At 37.7% G+C, this 22,125-nt stretch overlaps 1 protein-coding gene across 11 annotated transcripts in view; it reads left to right on the top strand.

The window, feature by feature from the left end:
• Window positions 1-22,125, top strand: part of ASCC1 (activating signal cointegrator 1 complex subunit 1) — a 116,397-nt gene that overhangs the window by 83,998 nt on the left and 10,274 nt on the right. For 7 of the 11 annotated variants that reach the window (XM_004021448.5, XM_042240936.2, XM_012105249.4 and 4 more), the window contains one exon: window positions 3,607-3,692. The exons of 3 other annotated variants lie outside the window; for them this stretch is intronic. In XM_004021448.5, coding sequence (XP_004021497.2) covers window positions 3,607-3,692 — 86 coding nt within the window. Of the gene's footprint in view, window positions 1-3,606; window positions 3,693-19,442; window positions 19,537-22,125 lie in introns of all 11 variants that reach the window. One more of the 11 variants, XM_060406599.1, reaches the window with a different exon arrangement.

The raw sequence follows: 22,125 nt of genomic DNA, 5'->3' as shown, positions 1-22,125 counted from the left end.
TAAGCTGGTTTGGTTTGATTAGAGCCGCTGTAGGACTGAGAGAGACGTAGCTATCCAGTTCTTAGTTCTAGGGTTACTGTTTTTTTGATGCTAGATTGTATTTTAAGACTTTTTAAAAATAAATTGTTGTCTTTAAATCTTAGTTCAGAGCTCTTACAACTATTTCATGCCCCATTATTACCTAACCTCTTAACATGAAAGAGTTAAATTATATAGGAATCTGTTTCTTATAAATTGTGTGGATCCAGATGTATATTCAGTTGGCACCAGAGCGTCATATAGTAAAATAGTCTGTTGACAGTCTAGTTATCCTTTCCTATTGACAGATATTTTAAATGTAACAAGCTTTATTGAGATATAATTCATATAGTATATAGTTTATCCATTTAAAGTATATAATTCAGTAGTTTTTAGTATAGTGAGTTATGCAGCCTTTGCCGCACTGCATTTTGAAACATTTTCATCACCCCAGAAAGCAAGTTTGTAGTTACTGGCAGTGACTCCTCGTTTTCCCCTTACCGTTCAGTCTTTGGCACTACTAGTCTACTTTCTGTACAATGAATTTGCCTTTTCTGGATGTTTTCACATAAATCTTGATAGAGTCATGCAATATGTGATCTTCTGTGACTGGCTTCTTTCACTTAGCATAATGTTTATAAGGTTCATCCATGATACAGTGTCATTCCTTTTTATTACCAAGTCATAACCCATTGTACGGACATACCACATTTTATTTATCCATTCAGCAGTTGATGGACATTTGTATTGTTTCCACTTTTGGGCTATTGTGAATAATGCTGCTGTACACATTTATGTATGTATTTTTATGTTCTCATTTCTATTAAGTAAATACTTAAGAGTGAAATTGCAGAGTCATGATTAACGCAAAGTTGTAACTTTTTGAGTAACTGCCAGACTGTTTTCCACAGTGGCTGTACCATTTTATACTCCCACAAGCAGTACAGTAGCGCCTTCCCCCTGCCGCCATCTTATCTGCAAGAGATACATTCCAAGGTCCCCAGTGGATACCTGAAATTATGTACCAGACATCCTATATTTTTCCTATGCATGAGTACCTATGATAAAGTTCAATTCATAAATTAGGTGCAGTAAGAGATTAACAGCTAATAGTAAAATAGAAGAATTAAACAATATCAGTTCAGTTCAGTCGCTCAGTCGTGTCCGACTCTTTGCAACCCTATACTATAATAAAAATTATGTGAATGTTATCTATCTCTCTCAAAGTTTCTTCTTGTACAAATTTAATGCCTTTTTCATTTTCACTAAGTACTTACCATGCACCGATAACTTTTGCAGTTTGAGGTGTGACAGCAAAACTAGTTATGAATTTTTTTTTTCCTTCATCCCAGTTTCACTGATAGATTTGTTCTTACTGTAGATCTTAGCAAACTTTGGCTAAGATTTTTTTCTTTCCTTATTAAGTCACGAACTTTCACCATTTCACTTAAAGAAAGCACTTTATGTCTTCTCTTTGGCATATCCAAATTGCTAGCATCACTATTTTTGCTTTTTGAGGCCATGATTAAATAAAATAAGGGTGACTTGACACCAGCAGTGCAATACCTTGGCAGTCATTATAACTGAGAGAGGGGGGTATGTTGGACAAAGTGATGATACTTCCTGGGTGGGATGGATCACACTGCTCAGAATGGTGCATGATTAAAAACTTCGAAATTGTTTATTTCTGGAATTTTCCATTTAATGTTTTCCGACCTTAGTTGACCATGGGTAACTGAAAAGGTGGAAAGAAGAACCATGAATAAGGAGGGATGCAGTACATGAGGGCTTCAATTTCTCTACATCTTTACCTGCACTTATTATCTGTCTTTTTTGTTATTGCCATCATCTTGAGTGTGAAGTGGTATTTCATTGGGGTTTTGATCTACATTCCCCTCATGGCTAATGCTATTTACTTATAGATTTTGAACCTGTTAGTAAACATTTCAATTTTCAGATTTCATTACTGCTTTTTTAAATTGACATTTACCTGGTATGAATTTTGCTTTGTAAAGTGTCACATTTTCTTTTAACAGGGGACCTGTTTTTAAGTTGTGAAATATACATGGGACTGGGCTCTTTATAAGGGAATAGTTCTCATTAGAGAAGTAGTCCTATAGTTACCTAGGTATAATTCCAGTGGACTTTCTAAAATATATTATTTTCCTGGGATTAGCTCTTTGAATATATTTCATCAGTTCTGATGTGGCAATCTCCATAGTTACATACAATAAAAGAGTATACTCAAGTAGAAATACAGATACTTTTAAGTGTCTGTTGGTGGGCAAGAAAGAGTTGGTATTTCAGGAAATATTCTGAGAGTTAAATAATTATTGAAGATGTTTTGAACTTTATATACCCTGGCTACTTCTCTATCTTGTATTTTCTTTTGAAAAGGCTATTGAATACATTGTTTTGCTTTTTCATAATAGTTATCCTTTTCTTTGATATCCATTTTTTTCCTGCTGTATTTGAAGGACATCTTTTGGGATAAGCAAGCTAAATTAATACAAGGAGTTTTAGAGCACAGCTTTGAGGCTAAGGTCATAGATTTGCGGATTTCTGTGTAGAATGTAGGGATACCTTTGATTGCAACTGGAGAGGTTTTTCTCATTTCAGGGGAGTCCTTAAATCAACCCAAACCATGATTATCAGCATTTTTTACTAGTTAATAGATGAACTTTTATGTATTTTTATGTATTTAAAAATGTGTACAGCTTATAGGGAATCTTGGGTTTTAGACTGCAGGGAATCTTTGGAAATCACCCACTCTTAACTTCTAACTTTGTAAATGAGGAACTGAAGAGACATAATTTGCCTAAGAATATGGTTTGTTATATAGTTTATGTACAGTGAGTACTTGGACAATGTTGAATGAATAAATATATACCGAATGAGTTGATGACAGAGCTGAGACTAGTCTCTTGACTATAATAATCTGATGTTTTCCCTCCTTGTTATGTTACTTTCCAGGCTTCCCTCATAGCTCAGTTGGTAAAGAATCCACCTGCAATGCAGGAGACCCCGGTTCTATTCCTGGGTTGGGAAGATCCCCGGAGATGGGATAGGCTACCCACTCCAGTATTTTTGGGCTTCCCTTGTGGCTCAGCTGGTAAAGAATCCACCTGCAATGAGAGAGATTGGGGTTTGATCACTGGGTTGGGAAGATACCCTGGAGAAGGGAAAGGCTACCCACTCCAGTATTCTGGCCTGGAAAATTCCATGGACAGTCCATGGGGTCGCAAAGAGTTGGACACAACTGAGCGACTTTCACTTCACTTCACTTGTGGCTCAGCTGGTAAAGAATCTTCTTGCAATGTGGGAGATCTGGGTTTGATCTCTGGGTTGGGAAGATCCCCTGGAGAAGGGAAAGGCTACCCACTCCAGTATTTTGGCCTGGAGAATTCCATCTGTATAGACCATGGACTTGCAAAGAGCCAGACACTCAGCGACTTTCACTTTTTCACTCTGTTACTTTCTAAGTAGTACATGAAGATCTTGCTAGTTGTCCCTGTAGAAATCCAAGAGAAAACAGACAGCTCAATAACCCAAACTTCTGTTCTAACACTGTCTTTGGAATATTTACAGCTGAAGGCAGGTACAATCTCTACACAGCGGATGGCAAATATATCTTCAAGGAAAGAGAATCATTCGATGGCCGAAACATTTTAAAGGTTAGTACAAATCTGAGTGAATTGGAAATCCTTTGGCATGTGTCCTAAAATAAGGGAGGACAATAAGTTTTCCTTTTAACAGTAGAGTGTATTTTTCTTATACTTCCCATGAGGATTATTGACTGAAAGGACTGTTAAATTTTTGTCATTGTCCTAAAAGAGAAATCTTTTTGACTTGTTAAGGCTGTTGGTGTCTCTCAGAGTACTTAAAGTTGATGATTTAAGAAACAACTATACTATTTGGATCCATAGGAATAAGTTGCTTTTAACCTTGTGAGTCTTACTCTGTATTTTACCCTTGAAGGACTGAGTGTGCATTTTTTAAGTGAAGAACTGTCTTGTTCTAGTAGATTTTTCTCTTCACCCACAGAATCACTCTCCAAAGCTCCTGTGTAATCTATTTTTACTCAGGAACAGCCCATGTGCTAAAAAGTAGGTGGTCCATTTCTGACTGTTGAGGATTTGCTTCTGAGTGTTAAATTAACCTAAGAAATTTAAATGAAAAGAGTTCTTCAGGATTCCATTATCTTTCTCCCACAGACCACATTCTGTAACATCCACAGTTTTAAGCCCTCTCTGTCAGGTTAACATGCCATTGTGCCTCTGGGAAAAGGGAAACATAAGTTGATATCAAAGGAAAGGTTTTTGATTCTTCATTTTACTTGTTCTATAATGGTTTGGGTCATGTATTTTCAAGGCCATGGGTGTTTTTTGGAGCTGGGAGGGAGAAGATGTAAATAGTAAAACTTCAGAGCAAGCTCTAGCTTTAGAAATGTTTTTTCTTTTTCCTCCATTCCTTTATCTTGTCACTTGACAGATTTCTTGCCTAATGCCTAATGTGACCCCATTGCCTCTAATTAATGACATCACTCTTCAGCAGCTGCAAGCTTCTTATTGCAGAGCCTAGCAGAGCAATGGCAGCATTCTCTTAAGGCAGGCATTCCAGCTTCCACATTACAGAGCTTTGTTGATTCCTTCTTTTCCTTACCTTTCCTCTCTTTGAATAGTTTTATTTTCAAAGTAGCTCTGGTAGCTTCAGTTTGAGTGGCAATTTGCTAATGAATTCAGTTGCAGTTAACTTTTTTCCCAGGCCACAGCTTTATTGTGATATGAATCTCTTTCCTCCTCTAGCTCATTTCCTGAGGCTTTTAAAATAATAGCATTCATTATTTTGCTTTTTTTGTTGCTGTTAATTTGATAAAGAAGCTAGAGGAATGGGGAAAGACATCTGTTGGAATGACTCAAGCTAACTTAGTTCCTTTGAAATTACAATTAAGCCCAAAAGGTATATTGATGCAAGTTGAGGGTGAGGTACTTTAACATCTGTAAGAAGGTAATCACAGGTAGCCTGAGAAGTGACTGTATGAACAGTATGGGTCTCTTGTTTGGTATTTAACTTCTCTCATTCTGGAAAGTCAGTTTACCATTTAAAGATGCTTGACTTGGGAATCTTTCTAACCCACCCCAATGATAACATGGACATAGCTCCCTCTAGTGTTGACAAAGCTTGCTGTAATAGTTGTACCCTTACTGTGTAATGCCTAATTGGGATTTTACAACTGGGCCCAATGAGGTTCTTGCAAACTATTTAATCCAGTTCCTCATTTTACTCTCTAAGGGTGCAAGATCCAATATGGTTAAAGTGACTTGCCAAAGGTTGCTGCTAGATAGTAGCAGAGTTTAAATCAGAAAAAAATATTTAAAACTCACAAATTAGCTTTTCTACCTTCTTTATAAAGATGCTCAGTGTTTAGGCAGAGATCAGTAGATACTTGAAATTGGGCCTCTCTGTTTGAAATGTGATAATATCTGACGACATAAATGTTGGGGCAGTGGGTATGCCAGTTAGTCTAAAACTGGCTAATTAACAATTAGGCTTTTGAGGTGAATGTAATACTAAGACCAACAGAACTATTGACTGTGTGCTATCTGTCAGACCATGTGCTCTGCAGATAAAACAGTCATGATACAGTCCCTACCTTCCAGGAGCTTCCTATCTCTGAGAGATATAGCAGATTAATAGGTAATTACAGTATAAAATGATGGTAGCAGATTATGAGATGGAGGAAGAGAAGTACCTTTGAACACAGGTCCTTTGAACACAGGTAGTTGTAACAAAATATCTTTTGATAGAATATACAACACGTTACTTTTTAATCATTAGTTCCAGAAAATATAATCTTTCATTTATATTTAATCAAAGGAATTAACTTTTCTTTGAGAATAAAGATAAAATGTAGCATCCAACACTGCTCCCCAGACATATAAGAGGCAATAGCTATATTTATAAAGTAGCTGTAGCAGTGCACTTTTTTGGAATTACAAGTCTTTCTCAATTAGAATATGAAAACCCATGGCCCCTGAATCCCTTGCAAAAAAAAACAATCGAGATTTAAAAAACCGATGGATTATATATGTAGTTTTTGTACCAGATAAAATTATTATGTTCAGAAAGGGAAAAAAAAATCACTTTCACTAACAAGATAGGAACTGACTTGGAGTAAACAGAAAGGTTAACAGCATTGGTTGTTAAGGAGCCCAAGTATATGTGTGCAGCATATTAACAGCTACACAGGTCAAGGATCAGGAATGCTGGTGATGGGAAGCAGCCTTGGAAAAAAATCAACTTCATCTGCTATTCAAAGAGAAACAAAACGAGAATGCGAGTCATTGCTCATTGCTGTAAGAATTTAATGAGTAACAGCCAATTGCTATTCTACTCCATGAAGAGAATTGGTCCTTTTGACTCAGTGCAATATGTGTTCTGGATGCCTTAATAAGAAAGAAAAAAAAAAAGATCTCCAATGACTTTTGGAGGTAGAAGCTATGTTTTTCTTTTGTATAGCTCTTTTGAGAATTCTTGCAGCTATTATAGACTAGTATCTGATTATTCCTAGTCAAAATAAGAATTTTACTATTCTAAGAAGGACTTTGAAAGAACTGACAACTAGAGAATCATTCCCTTGTGTTTTTCAAACAAGAAAAACAATGTATTTAGTAATGGTAGTTTTTTATGGAAGACTGACAGATGGCTCTGAAAGGAAGATGTACATGCGAGTGAAGACGACCTTGGCCTCATTAATAGGATAGTGTCCTGTCAGAGTTTCCATTTCTCATCTAAGAGATAGGAGCAAAGATGTGATTTGGTTATCTGTAACACACTGATAAGCTTGTAAATGGAGAAATCGTGCTGACCTAAAAACATTCTGCCAGGAAATAACTGCTCCCTCACTAGCTAGAAGTAGGATGGTCATTGACTGCCAGCTTCTGGAGGGAGAAGTGGTCTTAGTGGCAGTCTTGTTTGGGGGACCCATTAAATGCCCTTATGCAGTTGAATCAGTATTCCAAGACTATGCTTTCAGCAGATTGAATAGGGGTGCAGTAGTAACTGTTTAAAAGCATAGCTTCTAAATGCAAGGTGAAGAGGAGACATTAGAGCCCTAGCTTGTACTCTCCACAGTACAAATAAAGACACAGTAATATATTTGGGAAGGAACAGAAAGTGCTGGAGAAGGAAATGGCCACCCACTCCAGTATTCTTGCCTGGAGAGTCTTGTGGACAGAGAAGCCTGGTGGGCTGCTGTCCATGGGATCGCACAGAGTTGGACACGATGGAAGCGACTTAGCACGCATGCATGCATTGGAGAAAGAAATGGTAACCCACTCCAGTGTTCTTGCCTGGAGAATCCCAGGGACAGAGGAACCTGGTGGGCTGCCATCTATGGGGTCACACAGAGTTGGACACGACTGAAGTGCCTTAACAGCAGCAGCAGCAGCAGCAGAATGTACTGTAGGTCTAAAAGCAAAGGACAAAAGTGCCATTTCTTTAGATACTTAAAAATCCTAGAGCATATAAACCAAGTAAAAAGCACATGTATTTCCATTTTATATATAAGAATATTTAAATTTAGAGAAAGAGGGAATTGGCAGTATTTTACTATATTAATATTTAATAGTACTTTACCTGAGAATGTTTTAAATCTAGCTAGCTACATTGAGAGTTTTCTTGAAAGATGTAAATAAGAGTGACTCAAGTATTTCATTCAGTTTTGCTCTTTTTCCATCTCTGGCTCTTAAAGTATTTAAGAGGACAGTAGAATGAATACATTTAAATGAGAGCTTTGTTTAGTTTTTTTACTTAGGGAAGTTTCTATAAGGAAGATGTTTAAAAATGCATGCTATTTATTCTCTTGGTAAAAGTGCACAAACATATATGTACTTTTAAACGAATAATCATAAAGTGAACAGTATAACTACTACCAAGGTCAAAAAACAGAATGTGCCTCACATGCCCGTTGCTGGCCAACTCTGTGGTCTGTTTGTCTTAAGGTAACAAAGGCACAATTAAGTTCCTAAACACTGTTAGTAAAGAGGTTTGCTTTCAATGATTACTTTGTTTTGGAGTACTAGAAGCATATTGAAAAAAAGGAATTTATTTTTATTCTTTCAAAGGAAGAGAAATTAGATTGAGAACTCAGTCATGATTTTTTTAAGAATATATTAAAAGAAATTATATCAGAAAATATACAAAGGAAGACAAGCATTTAGAAAGTATATTATTTCTGAGGAAGAAAATATTGTGTTTTTTATTATTCAGTTCAATACTAAGCCATATTACATACTGTTCTTGAAAATTACTTCTTAGTCTTGTGGTTCGTCTTTAGAACTTTTTCCTCAAACTTACCTTTTTCAGAAAGCCTGTCCTTGAAAATCTATCACTAAATGTTTCATTGCACTATTACATCAGTATTAATAACAGCAGATTGAATGTAGAAAGAAGTTGCTATCTCTCATTACCACCACAGCTGTGGTGTCATTTTTGCTATCTGATATTTCTGTGACTTGAAATTTTAATTTTATTTAAGTAGAATCACTAAGCAGATGCCACTTTCTGTTAGAGCTGTTCATGCTTATACACCATGGACACTTACTAAATTCACTGTGCTTGGACACACTAATATTTTGTAGTAGATTTTATCCATTCATTGAAAGCAATCACATTGTTCTTGACAATCATGTAAAATAGGCAGCTTGTTAGAGGAACAAGTGTACAACTTTCTGAAGAATTTCACTTGGAAAATAAAAATGAGATGCTGCAGAAAAGGTTTCTGTCAGAAAAGAGTTCATAGAGATAACATATATACCCACATATGTATATATTCAATTAAGGTTTAGAAAATAATGTCAGGGAAATGTCTGACAATGTAGAGAGAGACAGAAAATATGACGGAAAAAATCTGATGAAGAGGATCTTCAAACAGTGCAAAAATTAACTGTTAGGATTCTTAAGGGGAGAAAATAGACCTTGGAGTCTTGAAGTTGGATGAAAGAGCCCCAGGACTGGTAGTATTTCCAGGGACTTGGCAATAGTAAAGGAAAAAAAAAAAAAAAAAAACTCTCTTGCAAAAAGTCTCATCACTCTCTGCCTAAAAATATTCTTCCAAAGAATTTTTGCCCCCCAAATGGCCAACACACAAATAACTAGGCATATGAGGAAATTATCCACCATGTGCAAGCAGACATCCAGAACTCATAGACATGAAATACTGAAATTATCATCAGACTTTGGCTAAAAATAACTTGTTTCTAATCAGGTAGTTGGAAACTATTGCAAAGAAAAAGTGATGTAGCAGTTTTGGAAAAGAACCAAGTAGAAATACTAGAACTATGATACTGGAACTATGAAACTGTGTAAGTGAACGTAAGAGCTCAGTGGATGGATTTGGCAGCAAATTAGATACGGCTGCAGAGGGAAATAATGACCTAGAAATTATATCAGAAAGTATGATCCAGCATGTTACATTTGCAGAGAGGAAAAGTAAAAATTACAGATAAGAGAAAAAGAGGCATATAGGAGAGAATGAGATGCCCTAACACACATTTAATTTGAATCCCAGAAGGAGAGGAGAGAGAGAATGGACCAAAGCTGATGAAAGACATCAACCTACAGATTAAAGAAGCCAAGTGAATTCCAGTTTTGTTGAGTGAGCTTATATTGCACTTTTCTTTCCTACAACTTGTGACTGAATCAGGGACAACATTAACTAAACTACTTAGACCCCAGCACTTTTTAAATTGAATGTCCAGAATTCGTTGGCAGTATCCACATTACAAAGGACAAAAACCAGGAAATCAACAGAAGAATGCTTTGATTGAAGTTGTTATTATTATTATTTTTTTAAAAAAAGGATAAAAGGTATCCAGGAATTCTTTTTACAGTTTTTGTAACTTTCTGTAAGACTGAAACTTCATCGACATACAGAATTTTTTAAGCTAAAAAAAAGCAAGGAAACACAATGGAAATAGGACACTACCATTTGTTATAGTTGTGTTGTTTTTTTTTTTTTTTAAGAAAATTTGTTGAAGTCTTTCCTGTGTTTTGTTCAGCATTTAGGATAGATGTAACTTTTATTAATTCTTGATCTTACCGCAAAATTTGGCCCATTTAATTTCAAAGGGTATTAGAATTTAATGTAAGAAACAACTTCCTGATTAGGATGTCTCATATTGAGCCAGCTACTAATAAGACAGTGAAAGTGAAAGATTCGACTTTCACTAAAATGTTTTTTGTTTGTTTTATTTAAGAAAATAGTGTATATCTCTATAAATCTATTCTTCCCACCACCATCCCTTTCAGGCTTTTCCCTGTTTAATTGCGTGAAACCTACCTGTCAGCTCTATCATTACACTGAAACAGCAGGATAAAAAAGTCACCAACAGCCCCCATTTGTCTCGTGCCTTGACCTCCTTTTATTTTTTTCCCAGTAACCACATTGAGAATTTTAAGCCCTTTTCTCTTTCAAATGTTCTCTTCACTTGGCTTCACTGGCAATTGGTTCTGCTGGTTTTTTCTCTCTTTTCTGGATCTGCCTTTCTTTTTTTTTTTATTCATTGGCTTATATGGCTAGGTCCTGAAGTTTTGTCCTTATCTCTCTCTCTTTTACTGCAGTCTTGTTCTATCCAAATCCTACTCGTTCTTCAGAGTCCTATACAGATGTTGCCTCCTCTGTAGTGGTGAGGGCCATCCCAGTCAGTGGCAAGCTTCTAGCTCTCAGTGCCTTGCCTCCACCCCTTACTTTGTGCAGAGACTGTCAGTGCTTAGCCATGTCTCTTGTGCTTGCAAGCATTCAGGAAGCTAAAACTGTTTTCTATAAAGATCAGAAACCTATACATTTCTGTTGATTTTTCTTTTCAAAAAAGAAAAAGGTTTTGTTTGACAAAGGGGGTGTTTTTTGCCCCATACTTGAAATTGTAAACTCTCAGGAGTCAGCAAGCTATGGTCTAAGGACCAAATTTGCCCTGTTACCTGTTTTGTTGTGTGGCCCTCAAACTATGAACAGTGTTTCTATTTTTTTAATGGTTGAAAAACATTAAAAGAAGAATAATATTTCATGACATGTAAAAATTATATGAAATTCTAATATCAGGGTCTCTAAGTAAAATTTTATTGGAGCACAGCAATCTTCCTTTATTTATCCATTGACTGCGTTTGTGCCATAGTGCCATAGTTAAGTAGTTGTGACGACAGAATATGGCTATTTGATCCTTTGTATATATCTTTATACGTGTATGGGACTTCCCAGGTGGATCAGTGGTAAAGAATCTGCCTGCAGTGCAGAGTCTCGGATTTGATCCCTGAATCTGGAAGATCCCCTGGAGAAGGAAGTAGCAACCCACTCTAGTATTCTCGCCTGGGAATCCCATGGACAGAGAAGTCTGGGGGGGCTACATACAGTCCATGGGTTTGCAAAAGAATCAGACCTGACTTAGCGAGTAAACAACAACAGCAACTTGATCCTTTATGGAAAAAGTTTTCTGACCCCTGTCTTAAAGGTTAGTATTTAGTTTAATTTTTTTTTTAAATTTCACCCAGTGTCCTTTCTGCTTTATGATTAGATATAATGCTCATATTTAATAGGTGCTCGAGATATATTATTGCCAAATTCAGACTGAAATTGAAGAAAGTGGTGAAAACCGCTAGACCATTCAGGTATGACCTAAATCAAATCCCTTATGATTATACAGTGGAAGTGAGAAATAGATTTAAGGGACTAGATCTGATAGACAGAGTAGAGTGCCCGATGAACTGTGGATGGAGGTTCATGACATTGTACAGGAGACAGGGATCAAGACCATCCCCAAGAAAAAGAAATGCAAAAAAGCAAAATGGCTGTCTGAGGAAGCCTTACAAATAGCTGTGAAAAGAAGGGAAGCGAAAAGCAAAGGAGAAAAGGAAACATATAAGCATCTGAATGCAGAGTTCCAAAGAATAGCAAGGAGAGATAAGAAAGCCTGCCTCAGCGATCAATGCAAAGAAATAGAGGAAAACAACAGAATGGGAAAGACTATAGAGATCTCTTCAAGAAAACTAGAGATACCAAGGGAACATTTCATGGAAAGATGGGCTCAATAAAGGACAGAAATGGTAGGGACCTAACAGAAGCAGAAGATATTGAGAAGAGGTGGCAAGAATACACAGAAGAACTGTACAAAATAGATCTTCACGACTCAGATAATCACGATGGTGTGATCACTTACCTAGAGCCAGACATCCTGGAATGTGAAGTCAAGTGGGCCTTAGAAAGCACCACTACAAACAAAGCTAGTGGAGGTGATGGAATTCCAATTGAGCTATTTCAAATCCTGAAAGATGATGCTGTGAAAGCGCTGCACTCAATATGTCAGCAAATGTGGAAAACTCAGCAGTGGCCACAGGACTGGAAAAGGTCAGTTTTCATTCCAACCCCAAAAGAAAGGCAATGCCAAAGAATGCCCAAACTACTGCACAATTGCACTCATCTCACATACTAATAAAGTAATGCTCAAAATTCTCCAAGCCAGGCTTCAGCAATACATGAACCGTGAACTTCCAGATGTTCAAGCTGGTTTTAGAAAAGGCAGAGGAGCCAGATATCAAATTGCCAACAACCGCTGGATCATCAAAAAAGCAAGAGTTCCAGAAAGACATCTATTTCTGCTTTATTGACTCTGCCAAAGCCTTTGACTGTGTGGATCACAATAAACTGTGGAAAATTCTGAAAGAGATGGGAATACAGATCACCTGACCTGCCTCTTGAGAAACCTATATGCAGGTCAGGAAGCAACAGTCAGAACTGGACATGGAACAACAGACTGGTTCCAAATAGGAAAAAGAGTATGTTAAGGCTATATATTGTCACCCTGCTTATTTAACTTGTATGCAGAGTACATCATGAGAAACGTTGGGCTGGAAGAAACACAAGCTGGAATCAGGATTGCCAGGAGAAATGTCAATAACCTCAGATACGCAGATGATACCACCCTTATGGCAGAAAGTGAAGAAGAACTGAAGACCCTCTTGATAAAAGTGAAAGAGGAGAGTGAAAAAGTTGGCTTAAAGCTCAACATTCAGAAAACGAAGATCATGGCATCCGGTCCCATCGCTTCATGGCAGATAGATCGGGAAACAGTGGAAATAGTGGCTGACTTTATTTTGGGGGGCTCCAAAATCACTGTAGATGGTGACTGGAACCATGAAATTAAAACGCTTACTCCTTGGCAGGAAAATTATGACCAACCTAGACAACATATTCAAAAGCAGAGCCATTACTTTGCCAACAAAGGTCCGACTAGTCAAGGCCATGGTTTTTCCAGTGGTCATGTATGGATATGAGAGTTGGACAGTGAAGAAAGCTGAGCGCTAAAGAATTGATGCTTTTGAACTGTGGTATTGGAGAAGACTCTTGAGAGTCGCTTGGACTGCAAGGAGATCCAACCAGTCCATTCTAAAGGAGATCAGTCCTGGGTGTTCATTGGAAGGACTGATGTTGAAACTGAAACTCCAATACTTGGCCACCTGATGCGAAGAGCTGACTCATTTGAAAAGACTGATGCTGGGAAAGATTGAGGGCAGGAGGAGAAGGGGACGACAGAGGATGAGATGGCTGGATGGCATCATTGACTCGATGGACATGACTCTGAGTGAACTCTGGGAGTTGGTCATGGACAGGGAGGCCTGGCGTGCTGCAGTTCGTGAGATCGCAAAGAGACACAACTGAGTAACTGAACTGACTGAGAAGATACATTATTTATGTCATAAGTATTTAGTTAACAGTGTCAGTCTTATTGCATTTTTGTTAACTCTTTTCTAGCAAATATTTTTAAAAAATTAGTTTACTATATTCCGGAAAAGAGAGCCCAGAGTCAAATATACCGATAACTCATACCTCACAATCTTCTGTTGCTAAGTTTATTTTTCAATTAAATTTGATTGTAACTTTATTACTTCACATCAGCAAAGTTCAGCTGATAGGAATAATTTTGAGCTTGAATTTACACTTAAATTTCTTTTATTTCAAAATACATCCAAAATTAGTCTTGGGTTTCTCTGTGAAAGTGAAAAAGTGAATGTATTAGTCACTTTTCATGTCCAACTCTTTGCGACCCCATGTACTGTAGCTTGCCAGGCTCCTCTCTCCATGGAATTTTCCAGGCAAGAATACTGGAGTGGGTAGCCATTCCCTTCTCCAGGGGATTTTTCTGACCCAGGGATTGAACCCAGGTCTCCTGCATTTCAGGCAGGTTGTTTAGTGTCTGAGCCACACTGATTAACTTGAAACATGAACAGTGATTTTTTTCACATTTTCATTTATGCCTTATTGCAGAATGTATTAATAAAAAGTATTGAATGAAGAGTAAATGCCGGTGAACTTTTAAGTAAATCAGTCCCAAATACATTGCTAGCATGACTATCAGAAAAATGTGACATATAGGAAGGAACCTGTGATAAGACGCCTTGCCAAAATATGGCCGCTCTTGCTTTGCTGTGTTACTGATAAAATGTGGCTCAGCCTTCATTCTTGATGATTACAGAGTGAAACTTAGGCAAATGGGAGATGTAAGAAATCATTAAGGGCTTTTCATATTTTGCTAGTAATAGAAATAATGTGTTTTATGTTAAAAATCTGAAAGACTTCTGCCAAGTGATTAGAGCATCAGATATATAAGGAAAAGTACAGTTTGAAGTGCTTCAATTTGGTTTGGTACATTTCTTGTTTTAGATTACTGGGTTGGGGGCAGGGAGACAATTCAAATCCAAGTAGGATTTCACCAAAACTTATCCTCTGAATTTGCTTCATGTGTCACTTTGCCTAGAAAGTGAAGTCTTAAAACACTAATGAGGGCACCCAAAAATATGACTGTCAGTGAGGCAAAACCGTTGTTAAAATGAAACTGGAAAACAAGCTGTTAGCTGATTTTTGACAGAGCCAGCATCCATTGTAGAAAGATGCACCCTCCCTGGTTTGTTGCTGTCTGTTTATACAAGATGTTTTTTCCTCCCTTCACTCTCTTTCGGATTTCTGTTTGTTGGCTGTTCGTCTTTGCCATGGTTCTGGGATACTTCATGCCTTGTCTTGGCTCAGGCAGGGAATGACAGGCTTGGAAAGCCTAACCTATGTGATGACAAGAAATAGGAAAAGACAGTGAGAGTAGAAAGTAATTATGTGGTTAGAATTACTTTTCTTAAAATCATTTCTGTTTTTTATCAGAATGAAAAATATTTTATTGAATCCCTCCTCAATGTAAAACACTAAACTACTGTTTGCTATATTTCTGGGAGATGGGGACAGATATTCAGTTGGTCTCTCTGATCCTGTTGCTGTGAATTCTTTGAACAGTGTACTTGTTGTTATTGTGGGAAATATTCATCTCTTTTATATATGCATTTCTAGAGGTCTAGTATATCATTTTGGGTGTACTTTACAAATGAAGGGAGTTTGGTTATGATTCACTTGGATCCATTGAGTTCTATGGGGTTTTTTAGTTGTGGTGAAATATACGTAAGATTCACCATGTTAACCACTTTAAGTATATAATTCAGTGGCATTAATAACCCCATCACATTGTCCTATAACAGTCACTACCATCCAGCTCCAGAACTGGCTCATCCCAAGTTGAAACTCTGTACCCATTAAACAGTAACTTTATTCTCCCCTCCCATCCGCCCTTAGCACTCATTATTCTGCTTTCTGTCTCTGTGAATTTGGCTCCTATATGTACCACATATGAGTGGAATTATACAATATTTTCCTTGTTTCTGGTTTATTTCAATCTTATAACATTTCCAAGCTTCATCCACATTGTAGCATGTATCAGGATCTAGTTTAAGACTGACTAATATTCCACTATATGTTTACATGCCCATATAATATTCCATTTTATGCATTATATGGGTATGTATTATATATTCCATTGTGGTTTTTTAGCTACAGTATAAACACACCACAAAGAATCTGATGCTGGGAAAGATTGAAGGCAAAAGAAGAAGAGGGCAGCAGAGGATGAGATGGTTAGTTATTAATAGCATCACCAACTCAATGGATATAAATTTGAGCAAATTCTGGGAGATAGTGGAGGACAGAGGAGCCTGGTGTGCTATAGTTCATGGGGTCTTAAAGAGTCGGACAGGACTTGGCAACTGAACAACAAGCCAGTATAGATCTGTACCTAGAGAGGTGACAGGGCACTGTTTTTTGAGTCAGCCTATTTAGAGACGAGGCCAAATGAAACCATGTTAGATTAGGTGGCTTGGTGCCAACAAATGTCTAAGTGTTATTCCAAATGTTGGAGGACATCATGGGAAGAGATAAAGAAATGAGAGTGAAGTTCATGATGTCATGAAACTGTGATGATTTCTTAATAATGTCCTCTTTCCCATATCTCATTAATGAAGCAATTTAAGAATTAATGGTCATAGGTGAACATTATGATTACAAAATAAAAGTAGAAAAACAAAATATAAGTCATTCAGAACTCTAGTTCAGAGTTTGTTCTCTCAGTTGTAAGTTAAAACATTAATCCCATTTCCTTAAATTGTAGAGATCTTGCAACTCCTGAAGTGTGTTGGTGGGGTGGGAGTGATAACCTTATCCCTTTCCCGAGGCCTTTTGCTTATTTGGCATTTAGCCCACACCTTTGCAGAAGGGAAGGAGGCCATCTGGACTGGATTACAGATAAGAGTGTGTCATAATAGATAATGTTGCATTGGTGCTACTGAAAGCAGGTTTCCTATGGTCCTGACAGAGGACAGAATATTTCATGTTCTGTTGTCCAATAAGATAAGATGATTTAGTTGAAAATCTAAGATAAGATGTGGCAACCTCTCTCCTGTCTTCCAAGGAAGCATTTCAAACCCAGCTATTTTTTGGACAGCTCTTATTTATATGTGTATATACTCTTGCCAGTGCCTGATGTTGCCAAGGGGCCTCTGATTTGCTGTTTTAACTTTTCTGATTGCTGTCCTCCCATTGGAAAAGTTGGAGTGGAGGTGGCTGCACCTGATGACCTTTTCTCCCATCTCATTGTTCTTTTTCCGAATTTGTCACTTGACACAATAGTCAGCATCTTTATGCCCTGCCAGCCTAAAGCCAGTTGCCCAGGGAACCCCCAGGTTGAGCAGAAATCATCTCTGCCCCTTTCTGCTGACTGGCACTTCCTTTCTCCTGTATGATATGTATGATACAAAGATCAAACACTTACCTCCTGTTGCTGTTGTTTAAGGGACAGTTATGAGTAATCCCTGAGGGAAGATGACCAAGCTGAAAGTAAGAGTGGTAACACATTCGAATGAGCATTAGGTGGCCGCCTTCTGAGGGAAAGAATTTATCTGTGGAAACAACCTAGGTTCTGAAAAGGGCATCTGCCTTTAGGGTTGGTGGGCACAGGCCTCGGGCATTGAAGAGTTCCAGCAGCCACCTGGGGCAGTTTTGCCCTGAAGAAGCAATAATACCGATGCCTGAAGGCAAGGCTTTCTCCGGAAGTAATTTTGCAGCAAACTGAATCCCAGCGGCCTCTCTCTGATGCTAATTCTGCATGCTGCTGTGGAAACTGGCAGAGCGTGCTGGTGTGTGCTGAGATGAGGTCGGGTTCTTCAGCCGTGTCAGCACAGCCTCTTCTCTCTTCCTGCCTCCTACCTCCACCCCACATTTTTTTTCTTGTTACTTTTAAAAACCAAAAAGGGAAGGGAGGGGAGGGGAAGTCCCTTGGCATTTTGAGTATTGAGGTGCTCAGCAGAACTGCCTGGCATTCTGTTTGTATAGAACGGTTTTAATTCATTCTCTTAATAGGTCATTTGACCTTACCAGCTGAGTCTTAAACTTGATAATCCTCACGTCAGCAGTGTGGCTCAGGCCACACATCCAGAAGTGCAACCCTGCGAAATTATTTGAAGGAGGTTTTAAAGCCTTCATTCCTTGGCTGTTTGTCTGGTTTCTGCCTGACGGCTCCTCAGGTCAGACTCCTCATAACATTCCTCATGCTCGCTGCAGCCAAGACAGGCACATGGTTTGGGAGAGCAGAATCAATGAGGGAAGTTCACGTTCCTATTCTGTGTGCGCAGCCTGACGACATTCCCATGCCATTGAAGTCAGTGGAGACGTGGCTTTGGCTCTGGTGACATGCAAGCTTTTTGGTGCTGATGTAATGGAGGTGCCCAAAGCAGGAGTGATGTGCTAATAGGGTTGGAAAATTGTGGCTGAGTCCTCTGATTACAGAGGTAGCTGACGATAAGGATTACTTCTCACACATACTGGCCTTGACTTGTTCCTTGGCTCTGAGGTGCCCCTGGCCTTCTAGAAATACATTATGTCCCATTTTTATTGGCTATTATTAGCTGTTATTATTGGCTGTCTCACCACTGATTACTGTAGTCTCAGATTTCAGATTAGATGTGGTATTTGAGGTGGAGTTAGGGCTGTATTTGGAGAAGACTGGGAGAGTAACCACCTAACAGCCACATTGTCTTTTATTCTGAAGTAGATGTTTCTGCTCCATTCTTTAAAAACATTACAGCCCCATGAGGCCAGTTGATGACTGCAGAGACTGTAAGCTATCAGAGTTCCTACGTGACTTTTCTTATTTTCTTTTAAGGAAGCTGCTTTTTGTCCTGTGATGATGCATTGGAGGTTTTAGTTGGTGAGTGACAATAATAGAGCTCAAAATACTGTCTGATAATTGATCTTCCTGTAACTGCAGAATATCCTTGTAAGGTGTTGTCCCTGTGTAAAAATGGAAAAATTGAGGGAGAGAGTAGCTGTGTGGTTATTGACAGGAAAGCACTGAAGTCTCGTTTGCCCTAATAACTGTTTTGATTTCTCTCTTCAATAAAAAAGAAGTTTCTATCTTTGGTTTCCAGGTGAAGTTGTGAATGTTTGTGTGTGTTTGGTGGGACATGGCTTACCCCAGTGTGAATAGACTCCATTGTATTCTTCCGTGAAGATTTAGAAAGAATCGATGTGAGTGCAGCCTATATGAATATGTTTTACGTGGATGGAGGGTGTTTTGGATCTGAGGTGTCGGATCATCATTTTCCTTCTTGTCTCTTTACATCTTTCATATTTGCTCTCTTCAGAAGTAATCTCACACATAGCCAGAAGGAAAATACAAGGTACAAGAAGGCTTGAAAGTTGGAATTGCTGGGTTCCTTGACAGAAACTCAGAATCATTTTTTAAGGTTTGGGGGATTTTAACAAATAAGACTTTGAAACAAAACTTACTTGTGGGAAAAGAAACTTATTTGTGATCCTAACTCTTAAGTGTGATTAGCAATATAGCATATGAAAAGCTGTGTGGTATTTTTCAAATTTTTATGGTTTTAGTCTAATGTCCACATCTTTCTGTTTACTGCCTAAAGTCTTTTAATTATTGTACCTAGAGGCCAATTGGGTAAAGAATACTTATGAAGTATACCATTATTTATTTTGTTGTTTTCAGTTAGGATCATCTAAGGGCTATGATTCCCTGGAGAAGGAAATGGCAACCCACTGCAGTACTCTTGCCTGGAGAATCCCATGAAGGGAGGAGCCTGGTAGGCTACAGTGTCGGACACGACTGAGCGACTTCACTACAAGGGCTATGATTAAAGTTTTTTCACATTACTTATTTCTCTTTCATGGCCACAAAACCAAGTGACCACTTCCTTTGCTGTCAGATTGCATACCCATAGCCCACAAATGGAGCTTCTTCCCCACTTAGTGTTCTTTCGTACAGATTTGTTATTCGGATCGTGAGACAAATGCACACTGCCATATAGACATGGCCTGCTACTGGCCTATGTTCTAGGCCTGGTCCCAGAAACTATTAAATTTATGTCACAGTGTTAGTGGTCCTAGCCTGTTTCTGTTTCTTGTCTTTTAAATGAGGATAGTAATGCTGAGCTCTGGTTTATGTCACAGTGATTTTTGGAAGGGTTAATGATCTGGGCTTTGTGAGATACTTATAGATCCTTAGATGAAAGGTGTTATTTAGCCTCAGCAAGGCTTCCTGCAGGCGTGCCTTCCAAAGAGCTCAAAGTGTTTATCAGACTATCTTCCATTCATCCTCATACCATCCCTGGTAAGGAGGGAAGTGGGTGAGCATTACTATTGAGTACAAAATGGTGTTATTACCGCTACTTTTATCTGTAAACAGGAGGTAACTGTGAGAAATAGAAGTTGGTAAAACAGATTATAGAAGAAAAACACTGGGAAAACTTCAAAGTAGTGTGCATTTGCTATCCCTGTGTATTTTAGGCTTCAGAAGTCTAATTGCCATACATGGAAACAATAAATATCATCCTTTGTTGGAGGAGAAACAGGACTCACTCTGTCCTTCTAAGTACTTGCATAAATTGAATACTAGTATTATTTTCAGTTGCACCAGATTATGTTCTAAGAGTTAGTTTAACTCGCATATATCAAGAATGACTATAAATTTCATAGGACTTACATTTTAAAATATATATATATATAGTTGATTTACAATATTATGTTAGTTTCAGGTGTACAGCAGAGTGATTCAGTATTTTTATAGATTATGCTCCATTTAAAGTTATTTCAAAGTAATGGCTATGATACCCTGTAGTGTATGATATATCTTTGTTGCTTATCTATTTTATACATAGTATTTTGTGTCTCTTAATCTCATATCCCTATCTTGCCCCTTCCCTCTTCCTCTCCACACTGGTATCCACTAATTTGTTTTCTATATCTGTGAGTCTGTTTCTGTTTTGTTGTGTATCTTCATTTTATTTTTTAGATTTTATATATAAGTGATAGCATATAATATTTGTCTTTTTCTGCCTGATATCTTTAAGCTAAGCATAATACTCGCTAGGTTTATTTGCACGTTGTTGCAAATGACATAATTTCATTCTTTTTTATGGCAGGGTAATATTCTTGTATATACACACACACAAATATATGTGTATGTGTATGAATGTGTGTGTGTATATTTGTGTATATATATATATATATATTAGATACACCACATCTTCTTTCTTTATTCATCTACTGGTGGATACTTACTTTGCTTTCATTTCTTGGCTATTATGTAACAGTGCTGCTGTGAATATTAATGTGCATGTATTTTTTTGAATTGGTGTTTAAAAAATTTTTTTAATATATATCCAGAAGTGGAATGGCTGGGTCGTATTCTATTTTAGTTTTATAAGGAACCTCCGTGCCTGATGTACCAGTTTACATAGTGGCTGTACCAGTTTACATTTCTACCAACAGTATAGGAGGATTCCCTTTTCTCCACATCCTCATCAGCATTTGTTATTGACTTTTTGATGATAGCCATTCTGACAAGTGTGAGGTGTTATCTCATTGTTTCCATCTGCATTTCATTTGTCTAATAATGAATGATTTTGAACATCTTTTTATGTGCCTTTTAGTCATCTGTATGTCTTTTTTGGGAATATGTCTATTCAGGTCTTCTGCCCATTGTTTAATTTTTTTTTTTTTTTGGTTGTTACTGAGTTTTATGAGCTGTTTATTTATTTTGGATATTAACCCTTTATCAGCCATATCATTTGCAAATACTTTGTCCCATTCATTAGGTTGTCTTTTCATTTTGTCATTGATTTCCTTTGTTATGCAAAGCTTTTAAGTTTAATTAGATGTCACTTGTTTATTTTGGCTTTTATTTCTTTTGCCAGGAATTACATATTTTGAATCTTCATTTTAGACTTCAAAACTGAATTTCCTCTTTTTGAAGTCATATTAGACAGTAAACAGCTTGCTGAGTCTACCTAGCACAAGAAATAGATTTTCCTAAAGGAGAAATCTGTAAAGAGAGTAGAGTGGCCACTACTTTGTCTAAGATTGAAGAAAGAGAGCGGGCCTTATTTGGGAAGTCCAGTAGACAGGGATCTCCAACATGTCTGTCATTATGCTGTTGAGGGTTGGCCATTCATTCAGTTCTGTAGCCCTTGAGATTGTAGCTATGAGAAGATTCCTCTCCATTCTCCTCCCCACCTCTCACTGAGATTTTCAGACTCATCTTTTCAGCCTCGTCACATGTGGAATTATGTCTGGTATTTTATGGTTGTGTCATGGAGCCTGGGAGGAAGGAGTAGAAGGTCTGAAATGAGTACAAGGAAAAATGACCACAGTTAGCCCTGAAGTCTTGCTAT

The sequence above is a fragment of the Ovis aries genome, chromosome 25 (assembly GCF_016772045.2).
Source record: "Ovis aries strain OAR_USU_Benz2616 breed Rambouillet chromosome 25, ARS-UI_Ramb_v3.0, whole genome shotgun sequence".
Taxonomy (NCBI): Eukaryota; Metazoa; Chordata; class Mammalia; order Artiodactyla; family Bovidae; genus Ovis; species Ovis aries.
The sequence above is the reverse complement of the archived record's forward strand: the minus strand, read 5'-3'. Positions and strand labels throughout refer to the sequence as shown.